This window comes from Oncorhynchus mykiss, chromosome 24 (assembly GCF_057628025.1).
Source record: "Oncorhynchus mykiss isolate SJ-2025 chromosome 24, ASM5762802v1, whole genome shotgun sequence".
Lineage (NCBI taxonomy): Eukaryota > Metazoa > Chordata > Actinopteri > Salmoniformes > Salmonidae > Oncorhynchus > Oncorhynchus mykiss.
In genome coordinates this window covers 17,460,870-17,483,391 of record NC_143045.1, presented here as the reverse complement: position 1 = coordinate 17,483,391, position 22,522 = coordinate 17,460,870, and the positions used below count along the sequence as shown (strand labels likewise).

Below are 22,522 nucleotides of genomic sequence, written 5' to 3'. Positions count from 1 at the left end.
ATCTCTGCTCCAGAGTTGACAGTGTTGGTTATTGTTGACCAGGGATGCTGTTAATTGGATCACACGGTGGGTGGTCCATGTTAGGCAGTAGATTGGACATTGATCCATCGTGTGGTTTGGTCAGAGCAAAGCAGACCGGAGGAAAACATGTCAGTGGTCCTCTAATCTGAGAAACTATTAATTTCCTCTCCTCTCTGTCCCCTCTGCCACTTATCTCCTAATCCCAATCCCTGTTTAATTAAAACTGTGAGGATGACATCAAAAACCTGGTTGGGATGACTTGGAAATCCTTTTTGGGAGAACAACTCGTAGAAGAACCTTACAAGGCCTTGCTCTGAACTCTGAGTGTTAGTAGGTGTGTGCTTTTGTTTTAATTTTCAGTAAAGACATTTCAACTCTCTACACGATGCAACGGCAGCCAGATCAGTTAATTTCATCTGCTTCAGTAACAGTGCATTGTTAGACCTCCCCTGAATGGGAAGATGTCAGAATCAGTTAAACTAAGTGCAGCTGGACAAATAAACAACATTAGGCTGAGTGGAATGGCCAGACAGAATAGATCCCTGCACACACCAACATTATTTCTGGACATTGCTGAAACAATTCATTCCATGCACCACCCTGAATGCAACTCAATCACCCGGTGGGCTACTCCAGTGGACAGCCATGTCATTTCCTATGGCTGGATCCAGACTACTCACTCATTGTTATTTTAATTTGAGTTATTTCATCATTTCGTTATGTTTTATTTGTGTTTTGTTTTTCTTTCAACCCTTTTGTACTGGTCCGTTCTACACAAAACGCCATCACGCAACGCTATCCTGTTGTCACGCCAACCTACCCTTCCACGCCCTCCTTCACCATTCCCCATTCCTTGTTCTGATTGGTCCTTCCAATTCTTACTTCCCTGTTGGCCCTGCTCCTTGCCTCGCCCTTTTCCACTCCAAATGCATGTTCCTTCCTGGTTGGAGATTGCAGAGTGCACTGTAGCCCCAGTAGCAATGGAGGACAGTGACCATGAGGCTCACTCATCATCAGATGACCTGGACTCCGCCCCGCCATCCCCTGACCACACCAGGGACCACCACCATGAGCCCGAACAGGTACCAGTGACCAGACAAGGTCTGGGTCAAAGAATATGTCAAATACTTTCCAGATATTTGAGCTGCTGTGCTTGATTTGGTTGGACTGACACAGTGAATGGAACAAATGGAATAGTCCAAATTCCAAGCTAAATCAAGTGCACCTCAAATACTTTTAAGTATTTTCCATATTTCCATTGGTCTCTCAGTGACCCCCCCCTCCCCCCCACCCCCCTTTAAACCCAATCCCCTGTTGTCACACACAACACAGGGATGTTGTTGTGGCAGGAGGTTTCATACTGCTGCGCTCCATATGTACAGTGGAACCACAATCAGCCCTCTGTCGGCATGCAGGGATAATCTCCTGTTATCCTGAGAGCCATGTGGAAGGACAATCTAAGATTCATACATACCAAGGACTGGCAACAATGTACTTGAAAATTGTAGTTTAATTGTCCACATGCTTTAGACCTCTTTTGTAGTTCACTAGTTTACTTTGTAGTTTACTTTATAGTTCACTAGTTTACTTCCTGTTTGAACCAGTTATTTGCGCAAAAAAAGTTGAGTTGGTTACTATTGATCCAAAGAAAGGAGGCCCAATAGGCTGTGTGTCTGTTCACAGGAGCTTAAACTTGGAAGAACACCAATGTATCATCATGACTGTGTCCTCTCCAGATTAGCTCTCAAAACGTATCACTATTGAGCAGAGATATGGGCCGATAACTCCAGTTTACTCTGATTGCTATGGTTCCCCTAGAGCTAAATCACTCTGAATAAGAGTGTCTGCTAAATTACTAAAATGTACAGTCGGAAAGTATTCAGACACCTTCCCTTTTTCCACATTTTGTTACGTTACAGCCTTATTCTAAAATGTATTAAATCATTTTCCCCCGTCATCAATTTACACACAATACCCCATAATGACAAAACGAAAACACATTGTTAGATATTTTTGCAAATGTATTAAAAATAAAAAACAGATACCTTATTTACATAAGTCTTCAGACGCTTTGCTATGAGACTCAAAATTGAGCTCAGGTGCATCCTGTTTCCATTGATCATCCTTGAGATGTTTCTACAATTTGATTGGAGTCCCCCTGTGTTAAATTAAATTGATTTGACATGATTTGTAATGGCACACGTGTCTATATAAGGTCCCATCGTTGACTGTGCACGTCAGAGTAAAAACCAAGCCATGAGGTCGAAGGAATTGTCCATAGAGCTCTGAGACAAGACTGTGTTGAGAAACAGATCTGGGGAATGGTACCAAAACATATCTGCAGTATTGTAGGTTCCAAGTACACAGTGGCCTCAATCATTCTTAAATGGAAGAAGTTTGGAACCAGCAAGACTATTCCTACAGCTGGCCGTCCGGCCAAACTGGGCAATCGAGGGAGAAGGGCCTTAGTCACAGAGATGACCAAGAACCCAATGGTCACTCTGACAGAGCTCCAGAGTTCCTCTGTGGAGATGGGAGAAACTTCCAGAAGGACAACCATCTCCGCAGCGCTCCTTCATGGTAGGTTGGCCAGACCGACGCCACTCGTCACTAAAAGGCACAATACAGCCAGCTTGGAGTTTGCCAAAAGGAACCTAAACGACTCTGACCATGAGAAACAAGATTCTCTGGTCTGATGAAACCAAGATTGAACTCTTTGGCCTGAATGCCAAACGTCACGTCTGGAGGAAACCTGGCACCATCCCTACGGTGAATAATGGAGGTGGCAGCATCATGCTGTGGGGATGTTTTTCAGCAGCAGGGACTGGGAGACTAGTCAGGATCAAGGGACAGATAAACAGAGAAAAGTACAGAGATCCTTGATGAAAACCTGCTCCAGAGCTCTCAGGACCTCAGACTGGGGTGAAGTTTCACCTTCCAACAGGACAAAGACCCTAAGCACACAGCCAATACAACACAGAAGTGGCTTCGGGACAAATTTCTGAATGTCCTTGAGTGGTCCAGCCAGATCCCGGACATGAACCTGATCGAACATCTCTGGAGAGACCTGTGCAGCGGCACTCTCCATCCAACCCTACTGAGCTTGAGAGGATCTGCAGAGAAGAATGGGAGAAACTCCCCCAAATCCAGGTGTGCCAAGCTTGTAGCATCATACCGAAGAAGACTTGAGGCTTGTAATCACTGCCGAAGGTGCTTCAACAAAGTACTGAGTAAAGGGTCTGAATACTTATGTAAATGTCAAATGGAAGTTTTTATTTTAAATTTAAAAAAAAAAGTTTTAGCTTTGTCATTGTGGGGTATTCTGTCTAGACTGAAAAAGGCTGTAACGTAGCAAAAGTCAAGGGGTCTGAATACTTCCCGTCTGCACTGTAAATGTAAAATAGCCTCTTGGCCTTCTCAATACACTGTAATATTCATAGTGGTGCAGGCTGGGGATTCTTTACACAAACTGGGGCAGAAAGGGCATGCGTGGCTGTGGTAACTTGAGCATCAGCCCTAAGGACATGAGCACCAATTTGCATCCCAAATGGCATCCTATTCTTTATACAGTGTACTTCTTTTGACCAGGACCCATAGGGAATAGGGTGCCATTTGGGATGGAACACTAGGCTCTAGTCTGAGAACTGCAGGGAGGTATATCCCTTTACAGTTTCAACTACACACAGAGGCTCTGCCTTGGTTGGTGTCATGAATAGTAGGTATTGTCATCGGGTAAGGTAGATGGTATGGGAATAAAATAACACGTAGTTATGATTGACAGGTTTAGGTAGATTTGAAAATGAGTGCTGTTACTAATCACCGCAAATTGATCAGTCATTGTGTAAATGACATTTTGAGGTGACATGTTTAACACCAATATATTTTTATCAGGTTTCCTCTGTCTACCAGTATGTGTTGAGTGACACACCCATATGAATAGATGATGTCATGTTTGAGTCCTTGTTGATGTCATAAGAAGGTGTGTGTGTTCATGACTGTTTGCGTTTGAAGCTGTATGACACTATATACCACAGCAATTCATTTGAACAGTCTTCTAGTAATCAAGAGGGTTCATTAATCATTTAGAGGTTCATTTCCTTTAGCTCTACTCAATCACATCATATTTTGTTGTGTAACCTGTTAAATGGTTGCCTCCACCTTCTATTGAATTGTGATGTCCCAGCATGCGTCCCAAATTGCAGCTTATTCCCTATGTAGTGCACTACTTTTGACCAGGGCCCACATACAATAGGGTGCCACCCAGACTCCAAAGTCTACCATACCAAGGCTGAAGCTGCTGAGCAGGGAGAATCTTTACAGCCAGCTGCCACGGCACTACACTTTAAACAAGATGTATCCTCCCATTTCCTACAAGTTCAGGAAGGTCAATGATGTCGTTCTGTCCTTGAGCTGTTCTTGTCTATTAATGTTTTTGTTTGGACCCCAGGAAAAGTAGCTTCTGCTTCAGCAACAACTAATGGGGATCCTAATAAAATACTAATACTAAAATGATGAGTTATCTATAGAGGACTCAAAAGGTTATATTTTTGGCGCTCTATATTGTATTGGACAGAGTGAGTGTTCTCTCGCGTCAGAATCAGAGGGTGTGCTTGTTATCAGTTTGATGGCCATCCGAGATCTCTTCTTCCTCGGCATTCCTCCCATCAGCACAAATATTTACCCTCCCCTCTTACGTTGTTAACCTTGTAGCTTCTCTGGTGCTCTCTAGTGAATCAGTCAGTCGATATCTTCTTTCCTCGCTGTCTCTTAGTGTAAATCTTCTCTAAACCCTAGAGAACTAGGCCTATCTTGCACTTAATGATTTCTTAGGTTGTTTCTCTCCATCAAAACATTCAGTGTCTATAACCACTCTGCATGTTCTTCTTTTTTTCCTGTTGATCCTTATGTTGCCCCTTTTACCTTTGCTCCTTGTTTTCCTTCCGATCTATATTAACCCTCCCTCCTGCTCCAACCTTTACTCCTCTCCATCCATTCTTCTCTGCATCACCTCTCCCACCCACCTGCACTGCTCCCTGGCCCCTCCCCCTTAGCACTCAAGCCATTACAAGGATGATTCTGAAGACTCTGAGTTGGAGAACATCATGCAACAAGACTCCCACCACAGCGTGGACCACCCTCACCCGCCTCTGGGCGGCTATGAGCACAGCCCCGACCATGAGCACTTCCACCCGGTGGACAGGGAGGCAGAGGGTGGCGACACCCCCGGGACGCCCACCTTTTTGCGGCCCCCCACGGCGGGTGGCAGGGCCCAGTCAGACAACCAGGGCGTAGGGAGGCTGCAGTTGGGTGGATGTGGGATGGTGGATCACTATGACATGCAGTCTCCCCTCAGTCCCACCAGGCCCAAGAGCCCCTGGGGCCGCTTTGATCCCTACGACTTTCCAGAGGTAAACTTCAGGCCAGGGGGACCGTTTAGGGTGTAGAGACCAGAGGCAACACTATGGGCAATGTGGGTTGGGTTATCAGCTCTCCAGTCCAAAGAGGCTGTGCTTTAGCCTCAGAGGAGCACTAGCAGCAGGTTCAGGCCATTTCCAGTGATGTTTACTTGGAAACTTTGGTTGTGTGTCTGGCAGATTACTCAGTTTGTGGATTTCGCTTTGAAACTGATGTTGGTCAAAGATGGCAGTGTGTTCTGGTGTGTTGACAATGGCTTCATTCAATACCCTACATCTGTTGAAATGGCTTTAGGTTTGAAGACATGTATTTATGTGTGGTAGGTGTTGCCTTTTTATTTAGAATGATTAGAACTCGCAAATGTGCCGCCACCAGAGGTGAGCGCCGTGTTTAAATAGGCGTCTGTTTCTCTTGCTTTCACAGGACCAAGACAAGGACTATGTGGGCTTTGCCACACTGCCAAACCAGGTGCACCGTAAGTCTGTCAAGAAGGGCTTTGACTTCACCCTGATGGTAGCAGGGGAGTCTGGTCTGGGCAAGTCCACCCTGGTCAACAGCCTCTTCCTCACAGACCTCTACAAGGACAGGAAGCTACTCAACGCTGAGGGTAAGGTGGCCATTTTGGTGTCTCATCTTCTGAATGAATGATATAAATGGCCAGCTGCTAAGGAAATGTGTGTTTTAACCCCAGAGCGGATCACTCAGACAGTGGAGATCACTAAACACACAGTGGACATTGAGGAGAAGGGCGTCAAGCTGAAGCTCACCATCGTAGACACCCCTGGCTTTGGAGACGCTGTCAATAACACTGAATGGTATATGTCAAACATCCTTCCTTCATAGGACTCTTCTTTGGTGTCAGGAAAACATGAAACAACTCAACTCCTATTATGATCCTAAGGCAGAGCTGAGTAAGTTCGAGGTATTAAGTTGATCTTAACCTTTGGATATACGCGGTAGTCTTCAATACAGTCGTCAAACTTTTATTGCTATTAGGCTTTGTATTGTTACATGAAGCAGTTTGAGGTTCAGTTGCAGTATAGCTCAGTGTACAGTAGGGGAATGACTGTCTGCATTGCCTCAGTGCTGGTGTGTCTCTGTGTCTCCCCCACCGCCCTAGCTGGAAGTCAGTGGCGGACTACATTGACCAGCAGTTTGAGCAGTACTTCAGGGACGAGAGTGGACTGAACAGGAAGAACATCCAAGATAACAGAGTTCACTGCTGCCTCTACTTCATCTCTCCCTTCGGACACGGGTACGTCAGCTACGACATGTCGTCTCTGTCTCAATACTCTTTAAACGGAGTCCTTCTATTGAGACCGACATATTGGCTGTGTCTCAATACTCTTAGAATTGTTTATTTTCCCCTTCTACCTTCCTTCCTTCACTACCACCGAGAGGGTTTCCACTATGCACCATGTTGGTTTGCACCATGTTCCATGCATTCTAAATGCATTGTGGTTTTCGTGGAATCTAGAACCACCCTGCTCTGCTGCCTCCAGGGAAATGTGCATCTGGTGCAGTGCTAAACGTTCTATCCATTTTGAGGGGCAGATGCTGCAGTACTGAACTTTCTCTCCAATTGTCGGTGTAAATGCTGATGCAGTACTTTTGTCTGAGCTTACCGTCTGTTTTACACCACTGTGTTCATTGAAAGGAAAAATCTTGAGCACCATCATTAGCGCTTAAGCACTGCTGCAAACCTGTTATAAGGAAACAACTCCCTCTGCTGACCAATATTAGATACTACTACAATCCTTGAAAATATGGTTTATGAGGATTACCGCAATTATCTCTTAACCATATCCAAATTTTGTCAGTGTTGTCTATGCCCATGTTTCCACATGTACAGTGTGTTTTTTTGGTTTTCTCAGTGCTGACTTGTTGTCCCTAATTCTAAGTTGCTCTGGTAACTTACTCTGCGAAATCACGAAAAATGTATGTCATGTCTTGTATCTGTCTCAGCCTGAGGCCTCTGGATGTGGAGTTTATGAAGGCCCTTCATGAGAAGGTCAACATTGTGCCAATCCTGGCCAAGGCAGACACACTCACACCCACTGAGGTCAAGAAAAAGAAATTCAAGGTAAGCCCTCTCAAACTGGCTTTTCTATCTGTGTCTGCTTGTCTGAATACCATGGCTCTGTACAAATAAGAAATGGACGGGGGACATTGGTTTCAGCAAATTTCTGAAACATCTATTTTTATTTCCAGGTGGCTGTTTTGATGGATTTGTTTTTGCTCCTTGTTCTTTTGTCCATCCTCAATCACAGGATTTGAAACAGTAGTTGAATCCTCTTCTCTCTGTCCCTCCATCTTCCTGTAGATCCGAGAGGAGATCCAGCAGTATGGGATTAAGATCTACCAGTTCCCAGACTGTGACTCTGATGAGGACGAGGACTTCAAACAGCAGGATCAGGAGCTCAAGGTGAACCACATTTATCCAAACCTCACATCACTAGTTGAGGAAGTATGGCAACCTAAAGGACACTAGTCATCATAAACAACCTGTCTGCAGTACAGGAATGCAGGTTTAGGAAACCCAGATTACAGATGTCCGTAACCATGTTATTATTGAGCACACAGCCTTAAAGTCATCTGTTTGTGAATTCTATTCATCTCTGTGTGCACCTGTGCATTAGAGGGCAGGCTGTGTCTGTGCAGCCAGGACAGGCCAGAATGTTGTTTTGGTAGATAAATGGTGTCTCAGTCTCTCCCCCTCATAGAACCTTGTCTGTGACCTCAAGTGCCCTGACGGTGTGCTCTGTCCATTCAAAGTAGGGGGGAGAGAGAGATGGAGAAATGGGTAGATCTGCAATGCAGCATTTTCCACTGACTGCATTACCTCATCATAACCACAGATATATTCCTCCCTCTTTGTACTTTATTCACTTCATTCATATTCACCTCTCCTGCTCTCTCTCCCTACCCCTGTCTCCCTCCTCCAGGACAGTATACCGTTTGCGGTGATCGGCAGCAACACGGTGGTGGAGGCCAAAGGGAAGAGGGTCCGGGGTCGTCTTTATCCCTGGGGCATCGTGGAAGGTAACACCATCATTATTTAGTTATTGTGTGTCGGGGTCTTATTATGTTAGGGTTGAACTGGGATGTGGACATGAAGCTAGGGTTAGGGTAGTGGTTGTAGACTGGGGTAGTGGTTGTAGACTGGGGTAGTGGTTGTAGACTGGGGTAGTGGTTGTAGACTGGGGTAGTGGTTGTAGACTGGGGTAGTGGTTGTAGACTGGGGTTATGGTAGTGGTTGTAGGTTAGGGTAGTGGTTGTAGGTTAGGGTAGTGGTTGTAGACTAGGGTAGTGGTTGTAGACTATGGTAGTGGTTGTAGACTATGGTTAGGGTAGTGGTTGTAGGTTAGGGTAGTGGTTGTAGACTAGGGTTAGGGTAGTAGTTGTAGACTAGGGTAGTGGTTGTAGACTGGGGTAGTGGTTGGAGACTGGGGTAGTGGTTGTAGACTGGGGTAGTGGTTGTAGACTGGGGTAGTGGTTGTAGACTGGGGTAGTGGTTGGAGACTGGGGTAGTGGTTGGAGACTGGGGTAGTGGTTGGAGACTGGGGTAGTGGTTGGAGACTGGGGTAGTGGTTGGAGACTGGGGTAGTGGTTGGAGACTGGGGTAGTGGTTGGAGACTGAGGTTATGGTAGTGGTTGGAGACTGAGGTTATGGTAGTGGTTGTAGACTGGGGTAGTGGTTGTAGACTGAGGTTATGGTAGTGGTTGTAGACTGGGGTTATGGTAGTGGTTGTAGACTGGGGTAGTGGTTGTAGACTGGGGTTGTGATAGTGGTTGTAGACTGGGGTAGTGGTTGTAGACTAGGGTAGTGGTTGTAGACTGGGGTTATGATAGTGGTTGTAGACTGGGGTTATGATAGTGGTTGTAGACTGGGGTTATGATAGTGGTTGTAGACTAGGGTAGTGGTTGTAGACTGGGGTTATGATAGTGGTTGTAGACTGGGGTTATGATAGTGGTTGTAGACTGGGGTTATGATAGTGGTTGTAGACTGGGGTTATGATAGTGGTTGTAGACTAGGGTAGTGGTTGTAGACTGGGGTTATGATAGTGGTTGTAGACTGGGGTAGTGGTTGTAGACTGGGGTTATGATAGTGGTTGTAGACTGGGGTTATGATAGTGGTTGTAGACTAGGGTAGTGGTTGTAGACTGGGGTTATGATAGTGGTTGTAGACTGGGGTAGTGGTTGTAGACTGGGGTTATGATAGTGGTTGTAGACTGGGGTAGTGGTTGTAGACTGGGGTTATGATAGTGGTTGTAGACTGGGGTAGTGGTTGTAGACTGAGGTTATGGTAGTGGTTGTAGACTGGGGTTATGGTTGTAGACTGGGGTTATGATAGTGGTTGTAGACTAGGGTAGTGGTTGTAGACTGGGGTTATGATAGTGGTTGTAGACTAGGGTAGTGGTTGTAGACTGGGGTTATGATAGTGGTTGTAGACTAGGGTAGTGGTTGTAGACTGGGGTTATGATAGTGGTTGTAGACTGGGGTAGTGGTTGTAGACTGAGGTTATGGTAGTGGTTGTAGACTGGGGTTATGGTAGTGGTTGTAGACTAGGGTAGTGGTTGTAGACTGGGGTTATGATAGTGGTTGTAGACTGGGGTAGTGGTTGTAGACTGGGGTTATGATAGTGGTTGTAGACTGGGGTAGTGGTTGTAGACTGGGGTTATGATAGTGGTTGTAGACTGTGGTAGTGGTTGTAGACTAGGGTAGTGGTTGTAGACTGGGGTTATGATAGTGGTTGTAGACTAGGGTAGTGGTTGTAGACTAGGGTAGTGGTTGTAGACTAGGGTAGTGGATGTAGACTACGGTTAGGGTAGTTGAAGAACAGGTTTAGGGTTGAACCGGGATGTGGACATGAGAGGTTTAGGGAAACACTGCCCTAACCTAACACTCTGTTACTCTTGACAGTGGAGAACTCGGCGCACTGTGACTTTGTGAAGCTGAGGAACATGTTGGTGAGGACACACATGCAGGACCTGAAGGATGTGACACGGGAGACCCACTATGAGAACTACAGGGCTCACTGCATTCAGAGCATGACCCGCATGGTGGTGAAGGAACGCAACCGCAAGTACGGACACACACACACTGCCAGTCATATGTTGTTTATAGCTTCGATCAGGTATCTTAAGGCTGCACATATTGTTACTCCTATACATACATAATGTAGCTCAAGTACAATTCACACTAACATATAGTCACGAACTCTAACAACATATACACCCACATACTGTTAACCATATTGTCTTTCTCCACTCTACTCTACTACCTTAGTAAACTGACCAGGGAGAGCGGCACAGACTTCCCCATCCCTGTGATACCAAGTACCACAGACACAGAGACGGAGAAGCTGATCCGAGAGAAAGACGAAGAGGTACCACGACGACACTCAGACCCAACTCTAGAACCCCACTCTGACCCAGGTCTAGATCCAGGGGCTGAACCTGAGGCCTCCTGAGTCCTCCAGGCTGTCAGTCATACAGTATATACATTCCATCCATACATGCAGGTGCCCCTGAAGACCCCAGTCAGGTGGTGGGATTGTGGTCTGGTTTGAGGAAGGGTCAGGGGTGACAGTCGGCCCCTACAACAGCACCCAGCCCTGGGATGCACATGAACTGTAGGAGAAGACTAGACTAGATCTGAGTACAAATAATGTTTTATATTCAAATACTATTTGAACCCAGGTCTGGCTGTAGAATATAATATGCCAGGTCACATTGCCTGGGTAGAGTAGTGTTGTAGATGGAAAGAAGCCCTGGTTCTCTTCTCCCTGTTTGAGTTTGTCCCTGTCCGAATGCACCATGGTGCCAATTTCATATAATTATTTATTTATGTTATTTGTTTTATGATTAAAAGCTGATGAAGTTCTTTAAGGTTAACACTACCTCAACAAAAATGCCCTAACCTGAGATTTCGAATACAATACCCTGTGACCCACGTGCGCAACTTGAGTTTTGGCGCAGCTCTTCCATTGATATCAGTGCATCATTTACGCAAAATTCAAGGTAGATTCCCCCCTGAATGACATGAGCCATTAAAATAATTATACATTATTTTCTGTTTTTTTCCTCATTTTTGTAACCCTTTCCATTGTTTAAACGTTTAAACACAAAACTGTCGCCATAATTTCGATATGCGTGTGGGATTGGGGGGGATGCTATGCAGGGCAAATGCGTGTCTGCAAGCACCATATCTTTCTCACTCATACTGCATATCACAGTATTGAATTAACAGGCTTTACATGTAGTAATTACGGAAATTAATGTGTGTACTTGACTGAACATACACAGTCACCAGGCTCGTTTACGTGGTCTCCAGACAGAGCGAATGGGGTGCCAAATCGTATCAATCAGTTGTTCTCCACTGGCTTGGTGGTCATTGGATAGGGCTTGGTCATTGGTGCAGTGACGTAGAAGTAATGGGTGTTTTCCAGGCCACCTGGACTGTATACATGAATTAACACACGCATCCATCATCGGGTCACATGGTTTGAAGACAGAATAGACTGGGGTGGCAAATCGTATCAATCAGTTATCTGTCAGCACTTTTGGCTTGGTTGTGATTGGATACCGCTTGGTTATTGGTGCAGTCATGTGGAAGTAATGGTTGTGTTCCAGGCCACCTACATTGCAGCCATGAAATGTTGGCAATCACTACTTCAGCATTTGTAGTGTTCTGAGACGGTCAGATCTGTGCAAATGTGAAAGTAATGTTTAGCATTATAGGAATCCATCAATATGACTTAACAATCTGATAGTCTGGTATGGGGAATCCTATTGATCTGTTGTCACATAGCTGGCTTTGTTGTGATTGGTAGCTCTTGGTTATTGGTGCACTCACATGGAAGTAATACGTTGGTATGAGGTTCTAAACCCTGTGAGCATCTCCTCAGTCCCCACTTGTGGAGTTTTGTATTGCTGCATTTCGAGTGTGTTTGACTGACAATGGCCTCTTCTCTCTACAGTTGCGGCGAATGCAAGAGATGCTCACAAAGATCCAGGAACAGATGCACACGCAGAAGGAGGCCTATTAACCAAGGCTACTACTAGAACCCCTTTCCCCTGTGTAAATATAGGCCCCTTCTTTCCACTACTAGGGTGGGCACCCCTAGTACCACTCTACTCTAGTCCACAAACATTGTCTGCTCCAGCTCATCCAACCCCAACTGCCACCACTCCTCATTTAGTCAATAACCCTCACTATCAGAGACTGATCCAAGACCAGGCATGAGGCATTTTACAGACAGGAGTTGGCATGGTGAGAAGTTTCTTCTTCCAACAACATGGAAGCCTTGCATCTCCACACCTGTTGTGGAAACTCTAACAGTAATAACGGGCACCCCTGTCAGGTGCCATTGCTAGAGCACAACACCGGTCCGGACAGCACAGACCTAACCACCTGCTTGTCCTTACAGGGTTATGGCCGGGTCCTGCCTGCCTGCCTTCCACCCATAGTTTATATGTGGTCTTGTCAAAAGATAACTTTTTGCCTTCCAGTTTTGTCGCTAATGTTCCTTGATGTTTCTCCTTAGTGAACTCTAACCCCTGACATTGGTTAAGGGATAGACTGTAGAGCATGTGTTGTCCTGTCCCTCTGCTAGGTGTTTGAAAGTTTATATTGTAACAAGTTTAGATGTGTGGTCTTAACCAACCTAGACAAGGTATGGTTTGAGGGAGGTTGGCCTGCCAGATTTGTATTTTTTTGTCATGCACAATTTTTTCCCAAGAGCATTTTTAAAAGGTCAATACTGTAGATGGGAATCTTTTTTTTACTATTACAGGATTGCATCTATCACTTGTAATTATTTTATTTGCATTGCTACACAGAATAGCAAGAAATTCCTTGTTGTGGAATGAATGACAAATGTTACTGAAGTAGTGTTGTGTGTTTTTGGACAAATGTATGTTAATAGGGCTAATTAGTTTCCTTCATGTTTCCAGTTCTAGCATGCTCAAATCTGGGTTGTTTGTTCTTGTATTTAACTGACAAAGGAAACCCACTACTTACAGTTCTGATATCTGTAATGATAGATTGAGTTTCCTGGAATATTGTTGACTTGCAGCTCTCCAGGGTCGTGTTCAGGATCTTGTTAAAACTTTTTGCAGCAAAAACCAAAATGTGTGTTCTTAGAATGGGATTCAATCCGATTATAGACATTGTGACTTTTAAAGGCAATTTCAGATTGAGCTGACATGCACATTTACGTGATAGGATCTCAGCAAACGTGGGGGACATTGCCTTTTTAAAACCCGAGATCGGACTGAATCCCAGCCCGAATGGACAAGTTCAGGCAGTAACTCCCCGTAGAATTATTACATATTTTTTTACTGAACACGACCCAAAAGGAGAAAAGAGCAGGCTTGAGCTACTTAAGTGCCAGTCAAGAGATGCTGGCCTGGGGACCAAGCAGACAGGACAAGCCCCTTAATTCTGCCGGATGTCAGGGGTTAGAGAATGACCGGATCGCCTCGTATCTTCTAGAAGTGTCTGACATAGCAAGCCTTCATTCATGGGTTGATGTACTCCGTAGACTTGATGTTGATTGTGGACAGTAAGTATACACCTACTCTTGTGAAGTACATATGTTTGAGTGGATGGTTTTATTATGCAGTCAAAACAAGAAATCATGTAATTATTATTTAGGCGTTTTCAACTTCCACGTGTCCCCACAATAATTTTGGCTTTAAATAAGTTTTGTTATAAGATGAATAGTTGTGTATTTATTTTCCTCGGGTGCAAATATGAGGTCATTCACAAGGAACAAGTCATGAGATACATGTTTTGGATTGTATGAAAATATGCCAGAAAATTGTTTAAATGAGAATAAAATATTTCAATGTGTATTTCTCTTTGTAAGCAACATTGATTATATTTTTTATTTACCCTCCTCCCCGCCATCAATGCTTAGATTCACCTAGAGACCCAGTCCAAAATCGCAAGGACAGGACATTTTCCCCCATGTTTTATAAGAATGTCCTTTTTGTCATACTACGTTTTGGAATATTTATTAGATAAATAACTTTGGCCGGGATTCATTTCAATCTCAGATTTGGACAATGCGCCAATTAATCCGACATATGCAGCATTTACTGTGAATATGGGCTCTGCTAACGAGGGAATTTGCATTTTGGACAAAACGTGCTCGTATTGAACCCGGGCCTTTATAAAGTCATGAGGAAGAGAAAGGATTCAATGAATTGTAGTAAAAAAAAATCTGCATCTTAACTTCATCCTAGATATTTTCTACTACTCTTACTTTGTATTTTGATGGTGTTGCTGATTGAGCCTACCACAAATATTATGAAATTGACCAAAGCAAGAAGTTAAGTATCTTAAGCATAATGTTTTTCCTCTTTTTACATAATGGACAATACGATCTAAACGCAACCCAAAATGTACAGGCAATATAGAACTACCCAAAGGGAAAACAATGTTATCCCAGAAAACGGCTAGCATAAAAATCTATGAACCCAAATCAATCTACATGCAACAGAAATCTTACACACAATCCATTCAATTTTTCATTAATATGAAGACTCCTACCATGTCCACTGTTCCCACAAACATTCAGATTAAGTGAAGAGGGACACCATTTGTAAACCAGTTTAATTGTGGTTAAGTAGCAGATCAAAGTGCTAGAAGTTAAAAGTTTAATGTTGGCTACACAGGTTGTCATAATAGTGTAGTGGAAGGCAAACATTGAGAATCTAGATACGTTATGACCAGGCATACCAGATAATATGGTTGGTGGAGAAAGATGTCAGAGCTTCGTAGGTGACTGCCCTACAATGTCGTTTAACCCCAAACTGCCTCATTTAAATTCTCTACCATGACACTGCCAAAGGCCTTTGTTTTAACAAGTTCACTGCTGCAACACAATCAATAAACAAGACATTCCTCACTATATTACACATAGATATATATATACTCCAGGAACGATTTGCAGTGCTTGTGCCTGCTATGCTGGTTCCTGCTATTAGTAAAACAAATGAGGCAATATGTAGTCACTTGAGTATTGTCATTTTCATCCTGTGCTAAATTGAGTGGTTGTTCAGTTTTATGAAAAGTCATCACGTTCACATGTGCATGGTGGGAATGCTGACATTTTGGGTTGGATTCCTGCTTGGGCCACATCCACTGAATACATGTCATTACAAAATAGTCTGCCCATTGTGTTTTACATGCAGTTTTTGTTTTACCAGCAGGGGGAGCCTGTGGAGCCATATGACAGTGCTGCAGTCGGAGGGGAGCACATGGCATGGCTAGGCCAGGCCATGTTTTAGGTTAGACTCCACAGCCATGTGCCTGGGTAGAGGGGGAGGTCCCTGCAATCATATTCTCAATGTGGTCCTTTATGGTGCTTAGTTGTTAGAGCACACACACAAACTGATCCCATGCTGACACGCCACCAATCACACACTGCCTGTCTGTCTCTCTGACCCCAATTCAGCACGTCTGAAATTGGACGCTTTGCCTTATGAATGGTCACATCAGGGTCCGTATCCACAAAGCGCCTCAGAGTGCTTGTCTAGAATCAGTTTAGTCTTTTAAATCATAATGAATAAGATTATATGGACAGATCGTAGATCAGCACTCAGATGATTGGTAGATATATGCCCTGGCATTAGTGGTAGACTTCAGTTAAATCTAATACCTTGGTGCTTGATAGTGGCACCATCAGTCATTTGTAGTGTGGTTTTTAAATACTCTTGGCTGTGGAATACATGTAGCAGAAATATAAAACCGATCTGGAGTGAATATATGCAGGTCTGACTGCATTCAACATTCGAGGACTCCCTTCTCTCACTCTTAGCTGCTGTTTTGCTTCTGCAGATATGAACACTGAGGGCCAGATAAAATGTATCTATGTGATCCTCTCCACTGCATCCTGTACAATAACATCAAGATGATCCTCCTGGACATCGTACTCAGCCCAACAACAACATTGGCTCTTTTACCTCAACCATTATAAAGAGGTTTCTTTTTGGAATGTTCTGAGTTACTCCTTATAGACAGCTGTACTGCCTCAGTTAATAATGCAGCTTGTGATTCATCAGTGAATATAGGAACTGCGTTCAGTATGAAGACTTTCCATTTGTTTGTCAGTACAGTAGTCCTGGTGCCTGCCTCGCTCTGGGCCTGCCTTGGGCTCGGAGTCTGGGCTGGCTCCTGTCCGGCTGGTCTGCTCTGAGGCAGATGGTCTCCAGGTCTGACTCTGGCCACCTCAGGGTGGGTGTGGCCTGTTCATGTCCTTGGTTCTCAGGCTAGCTTCAGGATGGCTCTGGCCTGGTTCAGAAATCAGGCTAGCTTCAAAGTGCTAACGGGGAATGAGGGCATGGTCACCATAGTTACAGGGTTCAGCAGCTGTGGGTGATGTGCCACCACCTGGGCACCAACTCCCATCTGCTTTCCCATGATGGTGGTTGTGCCCTGGTTGGGGACAGTACCATTGACCTGAGCATGGGTGATGGTATGGGTGATGTGGCCCACCATGGCTGGCTGGGTGACAGCCACAGGTTGGGGGTAGATGGTGGGTAGATGGTGCTGGCCCAGGTGGGTAACAGGGTGGACGGTGATGTGTCCGATGGGCTGGTGGTGCCCTGGGGCCAGCTGCATGGAGGCTGAGGAGGAGGGGGCTAGGTGGGTGAGGTGCTTGGCTCCTCCAGATGAAGTCTGGGCCTGGATGACGTGGTTGACGGCCTGGATGACGGAGGCGTGGGAAGCCGAGCCGTGGGCGATGACCGTGGGCTGCAGGCTGGGGGCCTTTACCATGTGTGTGTGAGCCGGGAAGAGGGTGCTAGGGGAGGTTACGATGTGTGTGTGGGCCGGGAAGAGGGTGCTAGGAGAGGTTACGATGTGTGTGTGGGCAGGGAAGAGGGTGCTAGGAGAGGTTACGATGTGTGTGTGGGCAGGGAAGAGGGTGCTAGGGGAGGTTACGATGTGTGTGTGGGCCGATAGGAGGGCCTGGATAGGGGTGGTGGTGATGCTGGATGTTGGGGCTGAGACAGGCAGGGCTGACAGCAGGTGGGGGTGAAGCTGGGGCTGGGGGTGTGTTTGGGCCTTGTGTTGGCTAGAGATGTGTTGGGTGAGGTTGGAGGTAGTGGGGGTTATGGGAGTGGGGGTCACAGTCTTGCACAACTCAGGCTGTATGGCTTGTTGAGGCATGGTGGGTAAGGCTGTCGGTGCTGCCGGAACATTCTCTTCATCCATGTCGTCTTCACCCTCTGGGACACAGAAAGAACACGTTAATAACTTTACCTTTGATTGTAAAAGCAAATTACATCTCAGATTTCATCGCTTTGTACATTCTTATAACACTGTGTAGGAACAAGTGTAGATGGGTCTTACTATAAATAATGGGGGGGAAACAAAAATTATTTTCATGAAGTTCCACGTGTACTTAGAGGAATGAAAGTGAATATGCAAATTGGCACATAACTCCAGCTATACAACAACAATACATCCTTTAACTTGCTAATGAACCCTGCTTAAAGTCAAGACTTTCAGGGACTTTTTCCAAGCACTGGAATTGTGAAGGACCTCAATGTTATACAATGTATATAAATTGTACATAGTGCCTAATATAAAACCCCTCCCCATTCATAAAGTAAGCCATTACCAATAATGCATTTTTAGGCCTTGATATTATTATTACCTGTCTAAATAGATTGGATGCATAGCGATGTTTTTATATATGTAACCAATGTGGCCGACACATAAACCATGAATAGCAATAGAACTAAATCTCACCATTTCAATCCCAGACATGTTTCTAATGGAAGGATTTGTATGGAAAGCCAAGTTCATGTAGTCTACTTCAAGCCCCTTGTATTGTTTAACATGGAAAATGAAACACGTCATTTCATTACCAGATTAAATTATGAATAAGCCCACTAAGCTATGTAATTTGTCATCATTATATCCAGAATAATTCATAGGAATAGTGTTGGGTGTTGCACAATAGGCCATCCTACACAATTGCGCACAGTAGACAGTTTTTGTGCCTGGGATTGGACAAACTCATTACCTTGATGCTTCCTCTTTTAAATCTAACGAGACCCTGCTGTAAATCAAGCAGACAACATCAATTCGCTAGGGATATCAGATCCAATGTGGATCCAGGCACAACGGTCTTCAATGGCATATCGCCTGAGACAAAAATATTCTGGACATTCATCACAAACACCTTTACTGTAGCACTTGGTGTGTGCAAAAGCTGTTAATCACTTGACTGTCTTTTGGAAATGTCCTTCCCGGATCAGATGTGTGAAAATATCAGCTGGACACCAAATTGGCATCCAACAAGTATTATGCATAATTATTGAAGAACCACGTTAATGACAGTATCAAGGTGACTCTTTCAGTTAGAAGCATTACATTTTGCAATGCTTACGTTCTTTTGGATTTGTGCACCCATGAAAACTGTTTTCACCCCGTAACATAAGGAGACAGAAAATGTCATGTAGTTACTGCATTTCTGAGATCTCAATAGAAAAAAAAAAAAAAAACTGTCAGTTAGATCCAGGACTCAAGTTCAATGTCTAATTTAACTGATTAATATATGATAATGACAACTTGCACTGCCATAAATTGCTGAAATAATGGCATTGTAGTTTCATTGGAGTGGTGTATAAAATGGCATTGTAGTTTCATTGGAGTGGTGTATAAAATGGCATTGTAGTTTAATTGGAGTGGTGTATAAAATGGCATTGTAGTTTCAAATTATGCTGGAAAATAAGTATTCGGTCAATAACAAAAGTTATCTCAGTACTTTGTTATATACCCTTTGTTGGCAATGACAGAGGTCAAACGTTTTCTGTAAGTCTTCACAAGGTTTTCACACGCTGGTATTTTGGCCCATTCCTCCATACAGATCTCCTCTAGAGCAGTGATGTTTTGGGGCTGTTGCTGGGCAACATGGACTTTCAACTCCCTCCAAAGATTTTCTATGGGGTTGAGATCTGGAGACTGGCTAGGCCACTCCAGGACCTTGAAATGTTTCTTATGAAGCCACTACTTCGTTGCCCGGGCGGTGTGTTTGGGATCATTGTCATGCTGAAAGACCCAGCCACGTTTCATCTTCAATGCCCTTGCTGATGGAAGGAGGTTTTCACTCAAAATCTCACGATACATGGCCCCATTCATTCTTTCCTTTACACGGATCAGTCGTCCTGGTCCCTTTGCAGAAAAACATCCCCAAAGCATGATCTTTCCACCCCCATGCTTCACAGTAGGTATGGTGTTCTTTGGATGCAACTCAGCATTCTTTGTCCTCCAAACACGACGAGTTGAGTTTTTACCAAAAAGTTATACTTTGGTTTCATCTGACCATATGACATTCTCCCAATCTTCTTCTGGATCATCCAAATGCTCTCTAGCAAACTTCAGACGGGCCTGGACATGTACTGGCTTAAGCAGGGGGACACATCTGGCACTGCAGGATTTGAGTCCCTGGCGGCGTAGTGTGTTACTGATGGTAGGCTTTGTTACTTTGGTCCCATCTCTCTGCAGGTCATTCACTAGGGCCCCCCGTGTGGTTCTGGGATTTTTGCTCACTGTTCTTGTGATCATTTTGACCCCATGGGGTGAGATTTTGCGTGGAGCCCCAGATCGAGGGAGATTATCAGTGGTCTTGTATGTCTTCCATTTCCTAATAATTGCTCCCACAGTTGATTTTTTCAAACCAAGCTGCTTACCCATTGCAGATTCAGTCTTCCCAGCCTGGTGCAGGTCTACAATTTTGTTTCTGGTGTCCTTTGACAGCTCTTTGGTCTTGGCCATAGTGGAGTTTGGAGTGTGACTATTTGAGGTTGTGGACAGGTGTCAATGTGATTTTCTGGATTTTTTTTCCTCATTTTGTCTTTCATTGTTTAAGTGTAACTATGATGAAAGTTACAGGCCTCTCATCTTTTTAAGTGGGAGAACTTGCACAATTGGTGGCTGACAATACTTTTTTGCCCCACTGTATGCTTTCTAAATATAGTATAATCAAATTACAAACTATTGGACTTCACCTTGTAACTGTAAAATACATAAGTCTTTACATAAGTCAAAAATTGCATATTTTCTAAAGGTCTCTCGATCAAAAGGTTCGCCCCCATCTCTGTGAAAGTCGCACAGAGCTCTAGCTTGGCTTCCGGGTACTCGTTAGGAACACGCTTTTCAGCTCATATTAATCTTGTCTGTCTACGACAAACAGAAAGAATTGTGTTTAAAATCTATTCATTATTTTAGATTACTGGCTATAAAATCGATCTTGGAATGTGCTACAGCGACAAACCACTCTCCTGCTGCGCTATAATGTATGGATTCCAGAAATATACATTGTTAGTGGCTGTGGCACCGGGTTCCGCCAGGAGTTGATGGACAGTTGGAAGAGCGAATTAAACGGTAGGAGGGACATCCCAGCTTCAAGTGGTGTCAGATATCACATCCTGCTTCACACAGGCAAAAAATAGATACTCCTGTGTCCGAGAATCAAGGCTACCGCTCAATGCATCCTATTACGATGGTGTCCATAGATCGATTTATAAGCGAAAATGTCAGTAGGACCCGGAACCAGAACCACACAGGTTTCCAAAACAGGGGACTTTACATCCAATAGGTTTAATGTAATGACATGAAGGGAAAAAAAGGCAGATTATCATCAATGAATTGCAACTTGTTGTTCTGTGTAAGAAATCCCCACTGGTACCCTAGTTCACAGAAAGACCCAGGTACACGCTACAAGTATGATTACTGTAAAGTACTTGGTGACAACTGTTTAGTGTCATTATTTATAAACTGCTTCTAAATGAATTTGACTGATTAATGGGTTGATTGAGCGTACCTGAGGCAGTAGAGGTAGAAGCCTGGTCGTCTTCTGGCTGAAACGTCTGTCTGAGAACACGGTCGATCTCCATGACATTCATCCATTGGCTCAGCTCGTTCTTCAGCTCAGCCAATCGCTGCTGAGTAGCGATTTTCTCCCGCGCCAGTCTCTCCATCTCATGCTCATACTCCTTCTCCTTGCGCTTTAACGTCTGTAAGACACAGAGGAAGAGGAGAGGGCTCAGTACAGTTTAAAACTCACACACTTATAAATAGGAAAATCAAATATTTCAGAAAGCTTGCTTTCATTATTATAATCACTTTAAACTGAAGTTTCTTTCATTATAATAATCACTTTAAACTGAAGTTTCTTTCATTATAATAATCACTTTAAACTGAAGTTTCTTTCATTATTATAATCACCTTAAACTGAAGTTTCTTTCATTATAATAATCACTTTAAACTGAAGTTTCTTTCATTATAATAATCACTTTAAACTGAAGTTTCTTTCATTATTATAATCACTTTAAACTGAAGTTTCTTTCATTATAATAATCACTTTAAACTGAAGTTTCTTTCATTATAATAATCACTTTAAACTGAAGTTTCACGTTCCACACAACTTCTTCAATAGAGTCAGCAACATCCACATTTTCACTCTTGGCTGGAGACTACTTCAAATGTCATTGGTCATCAATGTGAGTTTACCCCTTCATAATAAATATGATATGCCATTTGTCATAAAACTCCCCATTTGCGTTCATCTAAAGTAAGCTCTAATAAAGGCCTCTGTTTAAGCAACAGCTGCGGGGACCACTTGCATAAACCATTCTTCTCTTCTCATCAACATGACAAACAAGCCGCCCCTCATCAGTTTATTCTTTCTACTGCCTGTTACAGTACATCACACAACCAATCATAACACAAATACCATTTCCTGACCCCATGGTCTCCACTTCATCTATCCATATTGAGACAGGGCTATATGCTCTGACCAAGAGATCCTTCTCTCTCCCTGCACAGAAACTATGTCAATCATATATTACCATCAAAACGACACCACAGCCACATCCTGAGTGTTTACAACAGTCGATAGATAATGTACTGTCTAGATAATGTTTCTTCAGAAGGTCATTATGAGTCACTACTGCGTCGACTTCACTTCCACGGTAGACTGAGTTGAGTTGAGCAACTGGCTTCCTGCTGCATTCATGTTTATGGGAGTGTCATATAGCCATTTAAACAGAGGGACGAGCAG

The 22,522-nt window shown here is 44.0% G+C and overlaps 2 protein-coding genes across 8 annotated transcripts in view; one reads left to right on the top strand and one right to left on the bottom strand.

Annotated features, from left to right (window-relative positions):
• Positions 1-14,297, top strand: part of LOC110503875 (septin-4) — an 86,471-nt gene extending 72,174 nt beyond the window's left edge. For 3 of the 4 annotated variants that reach the window (XM_036961594.2, XM_090218474.1, XM_021582449.3), the window contains exons 2-10: positions 5,860-6,043; positions 6,128-6,251; positions 6,557-6,691; positions 7,402-7,519; positions 7,760-7,861; positions 8,382-8,478; positions 10,360-10,522; positions 10,726-10,825; positions 12,419-14,297. In XM_036961594.2, the coding sequence (XP_036817489.1) occupies positions 5,947-6,043; positions 6,128-6,251; positions 6,557-6,691; positions 7,402-7,519; positions 7,760-7,861; positions 8,382-8,478; positions 10,360-10,522; positions 10,726-10,825; positions 12,419-12,487 (1,005 nt within the window). In that variant the 5' untranslated portion in view covers positions 5,860-5,946 and the 3' untranslated portion in view covers positions 12,488-14,297. Of the gene's footprint in view, positions 1-621; positions 1,104-5,072; positions 5,430-5,859; positions 6,044-6,127; positions 6,252-6,556; positions 6,692-7,401; positions 7,520-7,759; positions 7,862-8,381; positions 8,479-10,359; positions 10,523-10,725; positions 10,826-12,418 lie in introns of those variants that run through there. The other variant, XM_090218473.1, reaches the window with a different exon arrangement.
• Positions 14,298-15,043: 746 nt separating this feature from the next.
• Positions 15,044-22,522, bottom strand: part of LOC110503874 (max-binding protein MNT) — a 34,500-nt gene continuing 27,021 nt past the window's right edge. For all 4 annotated transcript variants that reach the window (XM_021582444.3, XM_036961591.2, XM_090218470.1 and 1 more), the window contains 2 exons: positions 21,284-21,476; positions 15,044-17,678 (listed from right to left, as the gene is read on the bottom strand). In XM_021582444.3, the coding sequence (XP_021438119.3) occupies positions 16,753-17,678; positions 21,284-21,476 (1,119 nt within the window). In that variant the 3' untranslated portion in view covers positions 15,044-16,752. The remainder of the gene's footprint in view (positions 17,679-21,283; positions 21,477-22,522) is intronic.